Source organism: Monodon monoceros, unplaced genomic scaffold (assembly GCF_005190385.1).
Source record: "Monodon monoceros isolate NGI ecotype Baffin Bay Population unplaced genomic scaffold, NGI_Narwhal_1 Super_Scaffold_14, whole genome shotgun sequence".
NCBI classification, from domain to species: Eukaryota; Metazoa; Chordata; class Mammalia; order Artiodactyla; family Monodontidae; genus Monodon; species Monodon monoceros.
In genome coordinates, this window is record NW_021703770.1 from 19,847,222 (window position 1) to 19,860,769 (window position 13,548).

The 13,548-nt window shown below is 41.1% G+C and overlaps 1 protein-coding gene across 1 annotated transcript; it reads right to left on the reverse strand.

The window, feature by feature from the left end:
- Positions 1 to 2,021: 2,021 nt before the first annotated feature.
- AARD (alanine and arginine rich domain containing protein) lies at positions 2,022 to 6,360 on the reverse strand. The gene is made up of 2 exons (XM_029223235.1): positions 6,034 to 6,360; positions 2,022 to 2,162 (listed from the first exon to the last, which is right to left on the reverse strand). Exons 1-2 carry the CDS (start codon positions 6,358 to 6,360, stop codon positions 2,022 to 2,024), a joined length of 468 nt encoding a protein of 155 aa, XP_029079068.1.
- Between the last annotated feature and the right edge of the window lie 7,188 nt (positions 6,361 to 13,548).

Consider the following 13,548-nt stretch of genomic DNA (forward strand, 5'->3'; position numbering starts at 1 on the left):
GAGCAGAATTCACTTTATGAGGGGAAACAAAGCAAAAAACATTTAATAGCAATAGTGTCCCAAGTATCAAGTTCTCACTGTATCTCTCTATCGACAGCTGATATCACAGGCCACCTCCACCGATGAGGGCTTCCAAACAAAGATTTTCTTATTCTGTTTCTCCATTTGTCACTCCTAAAAGATACAGTGATCCAAAGTTTATCGCTGAAAGATAGGACAAAAAACTGGTGACAAAAACTTTACGATAAATGGTGGACTTTTTTCTGTCTGAAAAAAGGGAAAAATAATGCATCCATTTTCAGAAGTTCTCTTTTTGTTTCTTTCTTTTGATTCCCAAGAGAGCACATTTTTAGTAGAATTGAATTATTCACATGAATGCTAACCAATGTCAGCTACTCTGTATTCTGTAAGGAATTGAGCTTATGAAATGAATCATCTTGAGTATTTGCTAAACACAAAATCACAAGAATTTGTAAATAATAAATTGTAAAATATACTTTAGAATGACTGCTCCAACATTTGAGTAGACTCTTTTTCGAAGAACAGACCACAGGAATTCCACTGCCTCTTTCCTCAGAATTTCTATAACTTTGAGGAAGAGACTTATAGGAAATCTCTTTTACAAGTATAAGTTAAGAAACCAGTCTGTATGTTTATAAGCCAAGGGCTTATATGCAGAACTTCTCAAGAAATCCAGGGGTTAGATATCAGGATATCGCTGACAGCTCACTGACAATGTCCTGTAAGTTGAACATAGTAATACCTCAGTTGTACAGAGGGAAGAAATTAAGTACCAAAGAGCTGAAATAATTCACTTAGAGTGATCAAAAAAAGTTAAGGACAAACTAAACTTGGTTCAGATAATCCTCAAACCCTCACACACATAAAACAACTTGTATTTAAGAGAAAGACCATGTCCATTCTGTTCTCCTTTGTCTTCCAGAACTAATTTTTATTGTTAATTAAATACGCAAATGACTTACATTTTATAAATTAATATTTATTTTTACAGACAATGACCATTATGAATATTGCTGAGATCTGCAACTATTTTTTTATGAACTTTATTTTTTACATTAAGAAGGAACCACTTTTAAGGTAGAGGTAGATATTCTAATTCAACATGAACCATTTTAACTCCTAAAAGCTTAACAAAGGAATTGTGTCAGTTGGGAACCACTTGCGTACAAGTCATAAAACTCCAACTCAATTGACTCAGGCAAAAGGAGATGGTATTAGGAGGCTGTTAGAGAATTTTCATGTACCCAGATGACAGCAAGGGCTGGGGATTTAAGCAGCTGCACCCCTGAGACAAGGAAGAGCAGCTCTCTTCCTCCCCTTTTGGGCTCTCAGTGGTGCTGTTTCGACCTCCTATATTAGAGATTCCATTCTCTCACATGGTGGCCACCAGCAGCTTCCAAGCCCCTCTGTTCCACAGCTTCTCCCATCAGCTTCTAATACTCATCTGTTCCCTTAGCTCAAGTTCAAAAACTCCTGAGGACAAGTTGATCAAACTGCCTCGATCTGCGTGACTATATCCAATGAGGTGAGACACCCTTAATGGTAGACTCTACCTGAAGGGTATGGTTGGAATCTAGGCAGGAGTAATTCTCCAAAAAGGGGACAGGACGGGAAGGAAAGGCTACTGAACAGCTAACTGGGCAGACAAACCAAGAATAATCAAGTAGAACAAAAGCAAACACAGATTCTGAAAGTTCAGATAACATCAGAAAGTTAAGATGGCACAAACGCTGGAAATTGGCATTAAGGCATTCTTCAGTACATTCTTTTTACTTCTATTTCCCAGCCAAAACAATGAATACATAACTGTAAAGCTTGACAACATACCATTTTCTCTCCCCTCTTGTAGATGTTTTCTGTCACTTCCCCATGGCATCAAAGCTTTTGGCCTACAAATTGCCCCTAAAGTCTTACACAAAGCATCCATAATGTTACTGTCAGAATTGTTTCAGAGCTGTCTATGTTATTTTTAGGGTTCAGATCTTCTTCTGTGCGTTTCCTCATTCCATATTCACGACATTATCTTCCGAGCTTTGCAATTCTGATGCAATTTCCAGTTCATACTTTTTCAATTGCTGCATTTTCATGTTTAAATCCAGCAAAGTTCTGGCCAGCTGGCAATTCTGGAAATGCATTTCCAGCTAAAAGTTAGAAAAAAATAAGGATTTTTATTAGCCTGAGATATGGATCAAATGAAACTGCTCTCTGCACAGGAAAAATAAGGACTTTGTAGGAGAGGAAAATAAGATATCAAGAAAGACGTATTTCTCATCTTATTCTCCAGTTCTGACTGTTTGGCCTGACTATAAAACTGACTTTCTCTACGATAAGGTAAAATCCAGATATACAAATAGCTTTCGAAATGGCCTTGCAATGAAAACAAGAAAAGCTCATGCACAGAGCCATCCATTTGAAAAATTCCTGTGCATAGAAGGCTGTTTCCAAGCAATGGCATGTGATCTGCGAGGAAATCATTTATCTGTATGAGCTTTCTGAGCTACAGGATAACTGCTCAGGGCCCCCTGAACTTTCAGGACCTGGGCCCATTTACTTGATTACTTGTCATTTCAAGTTTTTAGGATTTTAAATGGTCTCCCTGCTGAGCAAAACATTTAACGACCCCTTTGTGTGTACTTATAGAATCTAACAATTTTCACTGTAGAGTGAAATCGGTTATACAGCAAGGCTGATTTATACCCTCCCTCCAGTGGGAGTTTGTGAAGGTCCTCGTTTATTAAGAAATAGATCCATCTCTCGGGCAATGTACACAAGAGGCAATGTGACAAAAGCTTAGTCCAACATAATCTTTGCATTATAGTTGAAAACTAGTAATCAAGTATTTGCATATTTCTTCAATTAGGGTCTTGTTTAATGCAGTTCATGAGAACCCTGTTCTCTCTGCTGAAAACCCCTCATCAACTCACCAAAAGAAACCACCCCAGGGTGAACCAGGACATTCTGCTGGTAAAAAGCAAATATGGGCGGTCCCCTCCTAATTTGCAAAATAAAGTCACTGGGTAAAATGTCTTTCAGTTTTCCTCTGACATATTTTTCTTCATTCTTCAGCACCTGGAACCATTTCTTTGATAGCAAGAATTTGCAAAGAATAAAGTAAATGAACATCCAGCAAACAGACAGTAACAACACAACCACTAGCACAAGAAGCCCTGGCACCTTGCCTACGGGAAGCTTCTGTTCTCCAGTGTGGAACGGACGCCCTATAAACCTGCCCTACTCTTCCAGCTTTATTTCCTGGCCCTCTTCCCACACCAGCTCCCACTGCAGCTGGTCAGAAACTTTGCCCATCCCAAAATAAACACGTCGTACTGAGCCACATCTTCTGCCCGCTCTGCCCCTTGCCACCCACTTCCTGTTGAGCTCAGCCAGATGCCAACTCTTCTTAGAAGCCTTCTCTGTCTCGCCTTATCTGTGCTTCCACAGCGTTCTGTACATGTGCCTCTCCTAGCACACAGCCTACACTAGACTGATGATTTTGAGCACAGTTTGTTCCTATTCATAACTGTATCCCCAGCTGGGGGTGCACTGCCTGCTCACGCAACATGGTGGGTTCTCTGTGTGTTTGTTAAAAGACTGAGTGAAGGAATGACTAAATGGAGAAACTGATGGTCACCCATCCTATACTTTCATGCCAAGAATCAAGCAGTTGAATTATTGATAATGGCTCACCATCTAAGCAAAACAAAGTATGTGTAACTCACACCTGTTTAGGAAAGTCAAACACCAGTGATTCCTTAATTTTCTTTCCTCATGGATCCCGCTGAGAATCTAATGAAAGCTATGAAAGAAGTGCATTTTATGCACTGAGGAAACAAGTGCATTTTATGTGCATACAAAATTTGGCATACAATTTTAGGTATATAGAACCCCTGGAATTCACTCACAGGCCCTGGAATTCAATGCAAGCCACTAAGAAGACCAATTCAAACAACAAATAACAGCATAAATAACATTTCATAAATAGTAACATGTCTCTAAATTAACTGAACCTGTTCATCGTTCCTTACGCAAATACCACCCTAACAGATGACGCGTGGACACACATGTATGGAGAGGTGCCAGTCCCTACAGAAAACTGGCTAACGGCCCTTTATCAAAAACGGCTTCTTCTAGTGCTGATGGTGTTGAGGATCCACATTCTTTTGCTTCTTCATGACTGGTCACACACAATGGTGAAATTGTTGGCCAAGATGTTGACCATGATCTATAATCTCAGGAACACAGCATCTGTGTATATGTGACATTCTTTGCGTCCTTTCCAGAAAAACCCTTGATCTTCCATGCCTATGTATCTGTCACTTTGGGGGCACAACCAAAACACAGTAAGAGCCACTGAGTAGTGTCTGTGTTCTATGCACTTTATATAACATTAACTCATACAATACTTACAGTGATCCTATGAGTTTATTATTTCCATTTTACAGCTGAAACCCAAACTTGCTAATTAGCATTCCTAAAGTAATAGGAACAGTGAGAGCAGAGCCTGTAAATGTTAATGCTGGGATTTGAACCCTCATCTATTTGGAATTTTATTCTCCACCTCTTCCCCACCCCCGGTGCATTACTTGCTTAAAACTCCTACTAGTGGAACGACTAGTTAGAATGTGAAGGTTCAAGCGCCTCGGAGCTTACTGAATGTAATTTCTTCACTTGATTTAAATCAGTCAGCTGAGGGCTTCCCTGGTGGCGCAGTGGTTGGGAGTCCGCCTGCCGATGCAGGGGACACGGGTTCGTGCCCCGGTCCGGGAAGATCCCACATGCCGCGGAGCGGCTGCTCCCGTGAGCCATGGCCGCTGAGCCTGCGCGTCCGGAGCCTGTGCTCCGCAACGGGAGAGGCCACAGCAGTGAGGGGCCCGCGTACCGCAAAAAAAAAAAAAAAAAAAAAAAATGAGTCAGCTGAGGTATGGGAGGGATGGTGACACCCCAGGTCAGCAGCACAGGGTGACTAAGCCGGGTCTCAGCCTTCCAGTGGGCATCCTCATCCATAGCACACCCCTCCAGGCCATCTCTACTAATGAGGGGTCTCGCCCAGCCACTGCTCAGGTATCTGAAGAAAACCATGTGTTTCTCCGATATGGCTGGGTCAGAATTAATACATACCTTGTCAAATCCAAATTGTTAACACAGGTAAAATTAAATTGACTACCTTCTTGCCCTTCTTAAACTCAGAAACAAGATAAACTGTTAAGGTTCTTAAATCAGACAACTGACTGATGGTTGAATCCGTTCTAAAGTAGTGGTTAACATTTTATTAGTATTCAATGCAAAAGACTAGAACTTTCCAAATCTCCACTACACATATTCATGGGCAGCACCGTTTTAAAGCTTAAATTGCTCTTATTCATTTTGTCTCTTTCAAATTGTACCTAACTTGGAAATTGTTTAAATCACAAAACAGTAACTAAAATATTTACCTACAGTTCCTCCTGCCTAATGTTAAAAAGCTACAATTTTACAAAATACCTTATTATCATTTTTTGTTTTCTGAATTCTTACCCAGGGGAAAGATAAAACTTGCAGAATAAAAGAAACAGTTGCTGATGGACTCGCTCCATCCATCCTGTGATTTCATTTCATTGAAACTTCCGCCTCCGAGCCCCATAACATGCACGTACTATGAGTTCCCTAGAGGGAACGTTCTATGTGGTAGAAAAATATAGAACAAGTTGGGGAGGGGTGGTGACGGAGGTCTCGGGTGTGTCACTAGTAGACTCAGCCCTCGACAGCCAGCCAGCACCTCGGGCCCTGCCGGATCCCTCCCCTCCCCCGCTTCCCTCCTGGATGCTGCCTGGGAGGCAGGAGCATCGGCACGGTCGGGGAAGATCGACGGCCGGTGCCCAGCTCGCCCACGCGGCACGGCCTCACCCTCTCCCTGGGAAAAGCGGCGCTCGGCCTCCCAAGCCCTCGGTGGGGCGCGTGCGCGGCCCGCGGCCGGGGGCCCCGGGAGAGGACGAAGGAGAGGCGGCCCCGAGAGCCGGCCGCCAGCGGGCTCACCAGCTCGGCGCGCAGCCCGGCCAGGGCGCTCTCGACGCGCGCCCGGCTCTGCTCCTCCCGCGCCGCCTCCGCCGCCTCCTCCTCCCGCGAGCGCCTCGAGACGCCGCGCGGCGCCGCCCGCTGGAAGGCGCTCGCCAGCCGCCGCCTGAAGTCTTCCAGCAGCGGGCTGGCGGCTGGGGCCTCCTCCGGGCCGGCCACGCTATCGCCGCCTCCGGGGAAGCCTCGTGAGGGAGGCAGGGTTGAGGGCCTGAGCCCGGCGCCAACTGGGATGCCGTGGGGCCCCCGGGAAGTTCCCTCTCTGCGGCGGCTGGAGTCACCCAGGGACATCTCGGAGACGCCGGGTTCCAGGCTTCCAGGCTTGTATTGCTAAGGGTTTGTTTCCAAGTGCGAGATGAGGGCGGGTGAGATTGGGGGCGGGGTAACTCATGGAACCGGCGGGACCACTGCCAAGTGGGACGGGGCTATTGCTCCGCTGTGTAGAGGCGCTCCTTTCCCCCGGCCTCATCTCTGTCCTTCTTCCCTCCTTAGCAACAGACGAAGGAAGTGGTTCCCATAACTCCGAGAAGAGGTTTCAACTGGCTCCCTTTTTCTTGCTCCTTGGAACGTCGTTCTAAGGGAAGACTTGGGGCCATCCAGGTAGGTGGAAGTTGAGGTACGGATGGAAAGTTTGAGGCCCTGGTTGCCTCGATTATTAATATTTCAGCCCTGTAAAATATTTTTCCCTGGCTTTCTACCGACTGAGGCACTGTGACAGGTGTCGTGGATATAAAGTCTGATTAGGCCTCGTACCAATCCCAGGCGTTGCCCACAATCAAGTGGGAGAAGCTTGGCCCTGTTTGAAACTTAGAATGATCTTTCCACAAGCCCAACAATGCAGAAGACGCTTCGATTCTGAGACTCCGTGTTCTTTTCTATACTTGACACCCTTCTGCCACTTTCACATTGTGAAGGGGTTAAAATGAAAAATAAAAATTCCTCTTACTCCAGAGTGTGTTATTTTCTAATTCCCAGCTCAGTTTAATCAGGTACCAATATTACTTGTACATCCTTTATCAATGAACAGAATCCGCTGCCTCTTTTGGATCTAATCGAGAATTTCTAAAAAGGAATAAACAATCAAAATTTTTGTGTGATCACAGAATGCAAATACCTACCCCCCCCCCATCCAGAAAGGGGGCAGAGATGTCCATACAGTACTCCCAGAATTAATCATTCATTTAATAATGATTTACAAGTCACCTGCAATGTTCCAAGTCCGTGATTGGTATTGAGGGCAGTAAGAGCTAATTGTGATTAGTGTTTACTGGGTGTCAGGCACTTTTCATATATTAACCCATTTTATCTTCACAATAACCCTGTGAGGAAGGCACCGTTAGTTTCTGTATTTAACAGGTGAGGAAACTAAGGCAGATGTTAAGCTGTAAGGCAAAGATCACAAAACTGGTAGATGGTGGGCCTGGGATTTGCACCTAGGAAGTCTGGCTTGTGCTCTGAACCACTGAGACACACCTTGGATACACACTACCTCCCAAAGAGGAAAAGAAGTTGCTCAGTTGTATGACTGAATGTTCAAATTCCCTGTGCTCATAAAATTCAACTCTACGGAGATGGCTTAAGGCTCAACTGGATAAGGAGTAGTGCAGGTTACCAGTTCTGCCGATAATCTGCCAAATTCAATCTGCCACCTTACAATAGTTTACAACCTAAGCACAGTCATATACCTGTCATTGTATATTTGTCACAAAGATTCTCTAGAAACATTTGAAGATGTGTTCTATCGGTGGAAATTATGAAAATCCGTATGGTCTACTAGGAACTAACTGAATATAAATATTTAAGTTTTTTAAATTTGTGGTTTTTATGCATGTATGTGATAGGTGGTGGGGCTTGAAAACCAGCACCAGTCAATGTGCAGTAGAAATATTTTTTTATATATAAATTTATTTATTTATTTTTGGCTGCATTGGGTCTTTGTTGCTGCGCACAGGCTTTCTCTAGTTGCGGCGAGCGGGGGCTACTCTTCGTTGCGGTGCATTGGCTTCTCATTGCGGTGGCTTCTGTTGCGGAGCATGGGCTCTAGGCATGCGGGCTTCAGTAGTTGTGGCACATGGTCTCAGTAGTTGTGGCTCGCGGGCTCTAGAGCACAGGCTCAGCAGTTGTGGCGCTCGGGCTTAGTTGCTCCACGGCATGTGGGATCTTCCCGGACCAGGGCTCGAACCCATGTCCCCTGCATTGGCAGGCAGATTCTTAACCACTGCACCACCAGGGAAGTCCAGAAATATTTAAAATTAGTTTTCTGCCATGATTTTTCACTTCTGTTTCCAGATCATTTTCTTCAACAAGAATTTCAGTTAAGTTTGATTTAATTCAACAAACAGTGAACGGTGCATGTTCATTTAAGCACTGTCCCATGTAAGGGAGCTGAAAAGGTGAATAAAGCACAATTATTGCCCTCCAGAAGCTTAAAGCCTGAAAGAACAAATTCATTCATTCATTCAGCAGTAGTTATTTAATATCTTATTTATATACCAAGTATTATACAGAGTGCTCAGGCTGTGAAAGTAAACCAGTAAGACAAAATGGTGTTTTAGAATAGATTGGTTTTATCACAAATTAATTATTTTCCATATGTCAATTTTTTCAGCCATGGTGCCTCTTGAATTTTACAATTTTTTTTTCTTTTATACGAGTAAAATGAATGGAAGCATTGGTGAATCAGAGTGAATATAATATGCAGAGACATTTGCGTTAGGAAATGTATTAGTTATCCATTGCTACATAACAAATTATCCCCAAATTTAGTGGCTTAAAACAACAATAAACATCATTTCTTACGGTTTCTGTGGACAAGAGTTTGGGAACAGCTTAGATTATGATCTGGGACTTTCATGACATTGTAGTCAAATGTTATCCGAAGCTGGATGTGATTGGAGCTGGAGGGTCTGCTTGCAAGGTGGACCATTCACATAGCTGGCAAATTGGTGCTGGTGTTTGGTGGGAAGCCTTAGTTTCTCTCCATGTGGACCCTTTACCAGGACTGCTTGAGTGCCCTCATGATGTAGTGGCCAGCCTACCTCAGAACAAGACAGAGAGAGACAGAGAGAGAGAGAGAGAGAGAGAGAGAGAGAGAGAGAGCGCCAGATGGAAGCTCTTTGTATGTGTTCTGAACCATATTTTTATGATCTAGTCTTGGAAGTCACACGGCATCACCACATTCTGTTTATTAGAATCAAGTATCTAAGTCTGGACCCCATTTAAGTGGAGGGGAATTAGGCTCCTTCTTTTGAAGTAAGGAGTATCAAAAAATATGCAGACAGATTTTTGATCTGCCACAAGAAAAATATGGTACATACATGTAAGCAATGAATCAAATGACTGCTGACTTCCTGTCAGAAAAAAAAAATGAAGGCCAGAAGATATTAGAACAATATTTTTTTAGGTTCAGGAAGGAAAAAATTAACATAGATTTCTATATCCAGCAAAAATATCCTTCAAAGGCAAAATAAACGTGTTATGACATAAGAGAAAATTAGAAGAATTTGTTACCAGCCAACCTATGCTGTTAGAAATACTAAAGGAAACACCTCAGGCTGAAGTAAAATGGTAATAGAGGGAAACTCAAATCTTTAGGAAGGAATGAGAGTATAGGAAATTGTAAATACCTAGATATATACATATAAATGACTTACAGTCCTCTTAATTTTTTTAAAAAAACACATGACTGTTTAATGAAAAAATTATAACATAGTCTTCTGTGCTTTATAATGAATTTAGATGTATCAATATAATATAGTAACTATAGAATAAGTAATCTTGAGGATGAATGGAGCTGTACATTTTATATGAAGTGGTAAGGTATTAACCCTAAGTACACTGTAAAAGATTAAGGGTATATATATTTTAAAGCCTAGAGCAATCACTAAAAAAAAATGGTGCAAAGAGGTATAGCTAAAAAGCCATTAGAATGAGTGTCTATGTAGAAAATCTGAAACAATTAACAAAAAACACCCTTCTGATACTAATAAACAATTATATCAAAGTTGCAGGATACAAGTTGAATATACAAAAGCTAATCACTTTCCTATAAACCAGCAATAAGCAGTGGAATTTGATTTTTTTGAGGGGGGGGCGGCACTGCATGGCTTGTGGGATCTTAGTTCCCCAACCAGGGATTGAACCCAGGCCCTCAGCAGTGAGAGCACAGAGTCCTAACCACTGGACCGCCAGGGAATTCCCTGGAATTTGATATTTCAAACACACATTACCTTTTACATTAGCACCCAAAAAAGAAAAACACTTAGGTATAAATCTAACAAAATATCCATATGGGGAAAACTACAAAATTCTGCTGAAAGAACTCACAACTTAACTAAGTAAATGGAGAGATACTCCATGTTCATAGATAGGAAGACTCAGTATTGTCAAGATATCAGTTCTTCCCAACTTGACCTATAGGTTCAATGCAATGCCAATCAAAATCCCAGCAAGTTTTTTGTGGATATACACAAACAGATTTTAAAGTTTATGTAGAGAGGCAAAATGCCCAGAATAGCCAACATAATATTAAAGGAGAAGAGCATTGAGGACTGACAGTACTTGACTACAAGGCTTACTGTATAAAGCTACAGTAATCAAGGCAATGTGGTATTGGCAAAAGAATGGACATATAGATCCATGGACCACAGCCGAGAGATATACCCACATAACTGATCTTTGACAGACGAGCAAAGGCAACACAGTGGAGAAAAGACATACACACAAGTGGTGTTGGAATGACTGGACATCTGTATGCAAAAAAAAAAAATGAGTCTAAACACAGACACCCTTCACAAAAATTAATTCAAAATGGATCATAGACCAAAATGCATAACTGTAATTCCTGGAAGATAATGTAAGAGAAAATTTACATGACCTTGGGTATGTTGATGACATTTTAGATAGAACACCAGAGGCATGATCCATGAAAGAAATAATAACTTGAACTTCATTAAAACAGAAAACTTCTGCTCTGCAAAATATACTGTCAAGTAAATGAGAAGACAAGCCACAGACTAGGAGAAAATATTTGCCAAAGACATATCTAACAAAGGACGGTTATCCAAACTATACAAACTACTCTTAAAACTCAACAATAAGAAAATAACCCAATTAAAATGTGAGCAAATGACCTGGACACCAGACACCATCAACATATATGAAAAACAAATAAGCATATGAAAAGATGCTCAACATCACACGTCAGTAGGGAAATGCAAATTAAAACAATAATGTATCATTACATGTCTATTTGGCCATTCTGTGGCCAAAATTTAAAACACTGACAACACCAAATGTTAACAGGGAAGTGGAGCAATAGGAACTCTCATTCTTTGCTGGTGGGAATGTAAAATGGCATAGCTACTTTGGAGGACACTTTGGCAGTTTCTTACAAAACTAAACATACTCCCACCTTCTGATACAACAGTCATGCTCCTTGGTATTATATCTAAAGGAGTTGAAAACTTACATCCACATGAAAACCTGAACACAAATGTTTATAGCAGATTTCTTCATAATTGCCAAAACTTGGAAACAGCCAAGATGTCCTTTAGTAGGTGGATACAGAAACAAACTGTGGTACATCCAGACAGTTGGATATTATTCAGCTAAAAACAAATGTGTTATCAAGCCATGGTAAAACATAGAAGAATCCTAAATGCATATTGCTAATTGGGAGAAGCCAATCTGAAAGTGGTTCATGCTGTATAATTCCAATTATAAGACATTCTAGAAAAGGCAAAACTATGGTGACGGTAAAAAGATCAGTGGTTACCAGGATTGGGGGGTGGGGAGGGATGAATAGACAGAGCACAGGATTTTTAGAGCAGTAAAACTATTCTGTATGTTACTGAAATGGTGGAGACATTTCATTATACATTTGTCAAAACTCATGGAATGTATAACACCAAAAATGAACCCTAATGTAAACTGTGGACTTTGAGTGATAGTGATATGCCAATAGAGGTTCATCGATTATAACAAATGTACCACTCTGGTGCAAGATGTTGATAGTGGGAGAGGTTATGTGGTGGGGGAGAGGCAGGGGGTGATGGGAACTCTCTGTACTTCCAGCTTAATTTTTCTGTGACCCTAAAACTGCTCTAAAAATAAAGTCTATCTTTTAAAGCCAGTAGATAAACTAAAATATGCTTCTAAAAGCATTAAATTAATCCAAAATGAAGCCGGAAAAGAGATACAGCTTAAAATACAGAGAGAGCAAATATAAAACATTTGGTAAATGGTAGGCCTAAATTAGATCATATCAAAAATTACATTAAGCCTTAATGTACTAAATATTCCAATTAAAAGGCAGAGGTGTTCAACTGGATTAAGCAAAAGCAAGAACCGAATATATTCTTCCTAAAAGAGATATACTTTAAATACAAATACAGGACTTCTGTGACCTGTAAAGATGGAGTAACATGAACTGGATTTATCCTCCTATCTGAAACAGCCAAGAAGCACCAAATATATTATTGAACTGACTTCAAAACACTGGACATCAGGCAATGAAAGACAGTGATCCCTGAGAGAATTTTTTTCAAACAGCCTTCTCAGTCTTGTTTACTGATTCCTCTCATCCTTGAGGACTTCAGAATTCAAAACACTGAACACCAGGCAATGAAAGACAGTGATCCCTGAAAGCTTTTTGTCAAACAGCCTTCTCAGTCTTGTTTACTGATTCCTCTCATCCTTGAGGACTTTAGAACGTCTCAGGCTGTGTCCTTGGACCACTTCTCTTCTTTATCTCCCTTCACTGCAAAGTGATTTCGTCTTGTTCCATGGCTTTTTATTTTCGGTTACTGAGTTGTTTGAGTTCTTTATGTATTTTCAATATTAACCCTTTATCAGGTTTATGATATGCAAGTATTTTATTTCTTTCTTATTGAAGTATAGTTGATTTACAATATTGTGTTAGTTTCAAGTGTACAGCAAAGTGATTTGGTTATACATATATGTATATATATTCTTGTTTTTTCCATGGCTTTTATTATGATCTGTATGAAATGCTGACACCTCAAAATCTTATCTTTAGGTCAGACCTCTCTTCTAACTCTATCTCTACTTGGATGTTCAACTTAATATATCTCATTCTTAAACATTGATTACCTGCATCCCTTAATATATTCTTTTTTCAGTACCCCCAACCCAATTCAGTAAATGGAAATTCTATTCTGTCAGTTACCCAAAACATAAACCTTGGAATCACTCACAATTTTCTTCTCCCTCTTTCATCCTACATGCAATTCATCAGCATATCCTGTAGGCTCTACCTTGCAGTATATCCAGAATCAAAGAGCATCTAACTCCTGTCATCCTAATCTTCCCACTCCCTGTCGCCTAGACTATTGTCATAGCTTCCAACACATCTCCATACTCTATAATTGCCCTCTTTTTCTTCCCTATTTTATTCTCATTGCGGCAGATCATGTCATTTCTTCATTCAGGATCCTCCAGTGTGTTCCCACCTTACTT

Coding starts and splice junctions, on each gene's coding strand:
- AARD (XM_029223235.1), bottom strand. CDS start 6,360: ATGTCCCTGGGTGACTCCAGCCGCCGCAGAGAGGGAACTTCCCGGGGG. Junction 2,163..6,033: donor CCGGGCTGCGCGCCGAGCTG/GTGAGCCCGCTG, acceptor TCTAACTTTTAG/CTGGAAATGCATTTCCAGAA.